Source organism: Gavialis gangeticus, unplaced genomic scaffold, assembly GCF_001723915.1.
Source record: "Gavialis gangeticus isolate Ggan-Ray unplaced genomic scaffold, GavGan_comp1, whole genome shotgun sequence".
Classification (NCBI taxonomy): Eukaryota; Metazoa; Chordata; order Crocodylia; family Gavialidae; genus Gavialis; species Gavialis gangeticus.
The window spans coordinates 19,740,109-19,742,440 of NW_017729015.1; the positions used below are offsets into that span (position 1 = coordinate 19,740,109).

Genomic DNA, 2,332 nt, shown 5'->3' on the forward strand with positions numbered 1-2,332 from the left:
CCCCGGTCCATGCCTAGCTGCACTGGGTTGGCAGGAAGGGGCTGGGGCCTCCCGAGTGCAGAGTAGAGGGGTCCGCGCAGTCCCCAGGCCCCTGCTGCCCCCTCTGAGGGGGAGAAGACGGGGCCACAGAGGGGGTCTCAGTGAGCAGAGCAGCTCTCCTTTCAGCCTTGGGGGGCCTGGAGAATCTGGGCAGCGCGTGGCAGGGCAGGGCCCTGCTCCAATTTGGGCAGTCCTGCACCCCTCTCCAGACCTGCCCTTTGCTGGGCCCTTCACAGAGCTGGGGATGCTGATGTCTCGAGGATCGTAGACACAGGAGTCCATATAACCTCAGCAGGAGTCATTTATTGGGGTGACACAAAGGGACCTGGGGAAGGGGCCTGTTCCCAGGAGGGTCACTCAAGGGCATCGGGCTCCATGTCCCAGTTGGGGTTGTCTTCAAGGACACGAGGCCCCCCGCTCTTCTTGGCCATGAAGATCTCGTCCACACCCAGCAGGGTGACGGCTACCTGGGTGCCCAGCTCCAGTGCCCGGTGCTTTACCACGTAGGCATCCAGCACCCCAGCCTGAGTTGCATCCTGCACCCAGGCCTCCTCCCCCTCATCCGCACCCTCCAACCGCAGGCCGGCCCTGGCCACCCCCTGCCCGTGCCATGTCTCCAGCTGGGACATGGCCGTGGCCACGGGCAGCCCCGCGTTCTCGGCCAGCGTGGCTGGCAGCACTTTGAGGGCCTCAGCAAAGGCTGCTAGGCTGAACTGCTCCAAGCCTGGGTCATGGGGGGCCAGGGCAGCCAGCTGCATTGCTAGCACCATTTCGGTGGCCCCTGCGCCCGGCACCAAGCGGGGGTCTTCTGTCAGAGCCTGGAAGACCCTCAGCCCATCCCTTACAGCCTCTTCAGCAGCCGCTAAAGCCTCCTTGGTGGCCCCACGGAGGATGATGGTGGCCAAGGGGCACGTGGCCGTGCTAGGGTGGAACACAACCGTGTTGGTGCCCCCGATCTCACCCACAGTGATGGAGCGGCAGTGCCCCAGCTCAGCAGGCAGCGGCGGGCGTGGGGTGCCCAGCAGTCGGGCGCCCAGGGCACGGCACAGCTGCCTCAGTGCTTGGCGGGAGCCCAGGGTCACCACCATGATGCCCATGCGGTCAGCGAAGTGCAGCAACAGGGCATCAACGTGCCCTCCGGCCACCACCACCTGAGCCCCTGCCGAAGCTACAGCCTGCACCCGCCCCTCAGCCAGCGCCTCCTCGCCTGGCCTGTACGCCTGCAGGTCCCCCGCTGCCTGGAACAGCGCAGTGTTTGTGGCCACCGGGGTGGCCAGACCGAAGGGGCAGCCATACACGGCCACTCGGGCGCCTTCCACACGCTGCACATGGCCCTCGGCTTCAGCTGCGAGGACCACACCAGGCACCACATGGGAATTGCCCACGCCACCCCCTAGCACCTTGCAGATGCTCACGGCATTCAGGTCGAAGGTGCCCGCTGCTGGCAGGACCGAGGCACAGCATCGGGCCACCAGTGTGGCAAGGAAGTCCTGGTAGCCCATTGCGTAGGTGCCCACGGCCACCCGCAGGGCACGGGCTACGGCGGGCACGTCACGGGGGTCCGGCAGGGTGTGGCACACCAGGCTGGGCAGCAGGCGCAGGGCTTCCTTGCCCGCTCGCTCATAGCCGGCGCGGATGGCAGCGACAGGCACGCCTGCCTGCAGGAGCGTCTCGCCATGGGCCAGCAGGGCCCCCGCCAGCAGGGCCACAGTGCCCGTGCCGTCCCCCAGCTCCTCCTCCTGTGCCCGGCAGGCAGCAGCCAGCAAGCAGGCCGCGGGGTTCTCCAGTACCAGCGCCCCCAGCACCGTGCCTGCCCGGGCTGTGCAGAAGGTCTTGCCTAGGTGGTCGATCACCAGCTTGCTCCGGCCCAGGGGCCCGTAGGATGAGGCCAGGCACTGCACCAAGGCCTTGCAAGCTGCAATGTTGCTGACCAACGAGTCCGCTTGGCTGGGAAAGTGCTTCGTGCCCTCCTTGAGGAGTTGAGGCAGTCCGGGGGGCAGGGGCACGTGGGCAGCCATGACCTGGATGGGGAGAAGCAGTGTGAGATGTGGTGGGGCAGGGGGCCCTGGCCAGAGCAAGGGTGGGTTGGGGCGGGGCTTTATCCCCTCCAGGGGACCCTGGCCTTGATCCTGCCCTAGGGGGACACTGGCTGGCTCAGGGGTGGGGATGGGGCAGGGGCCTTCCCCCTCTGGTCATTCTTCTCCAGCTCCCAGCTAGTTTCTAGGGCTCAGGGGGACCTCACTTACACCCAAGCAGTCCCTACAACCTGGGGTCCCCACCCTGTCACCCCTTC

The 2,332-nt window shown here is 67.0% G+C and overlaps 1 protein-coding gene across 1 annotated transcript; it reads right to left on the minus strand.

The window, feature by feature from the left end:
* Positions 1-355: 355 nt before the first annotated feature.
* On the minus strand, positions 356-1,775 carry LOC109293940 (T-complex protein 1 subunit theta-like; the record flags this gene model as incomplete). The annotated part of the gene is made up of 1 exon (XM_019512091.1): positions 356-1,775. A coding segment is annotated over one exon (1,383 nt), but the record flags the coding sequence as incomplete, so codon positions are not given.
* Between the last annotated feature and the right edge of the window lie 557 nt (positions 1,776-2,332).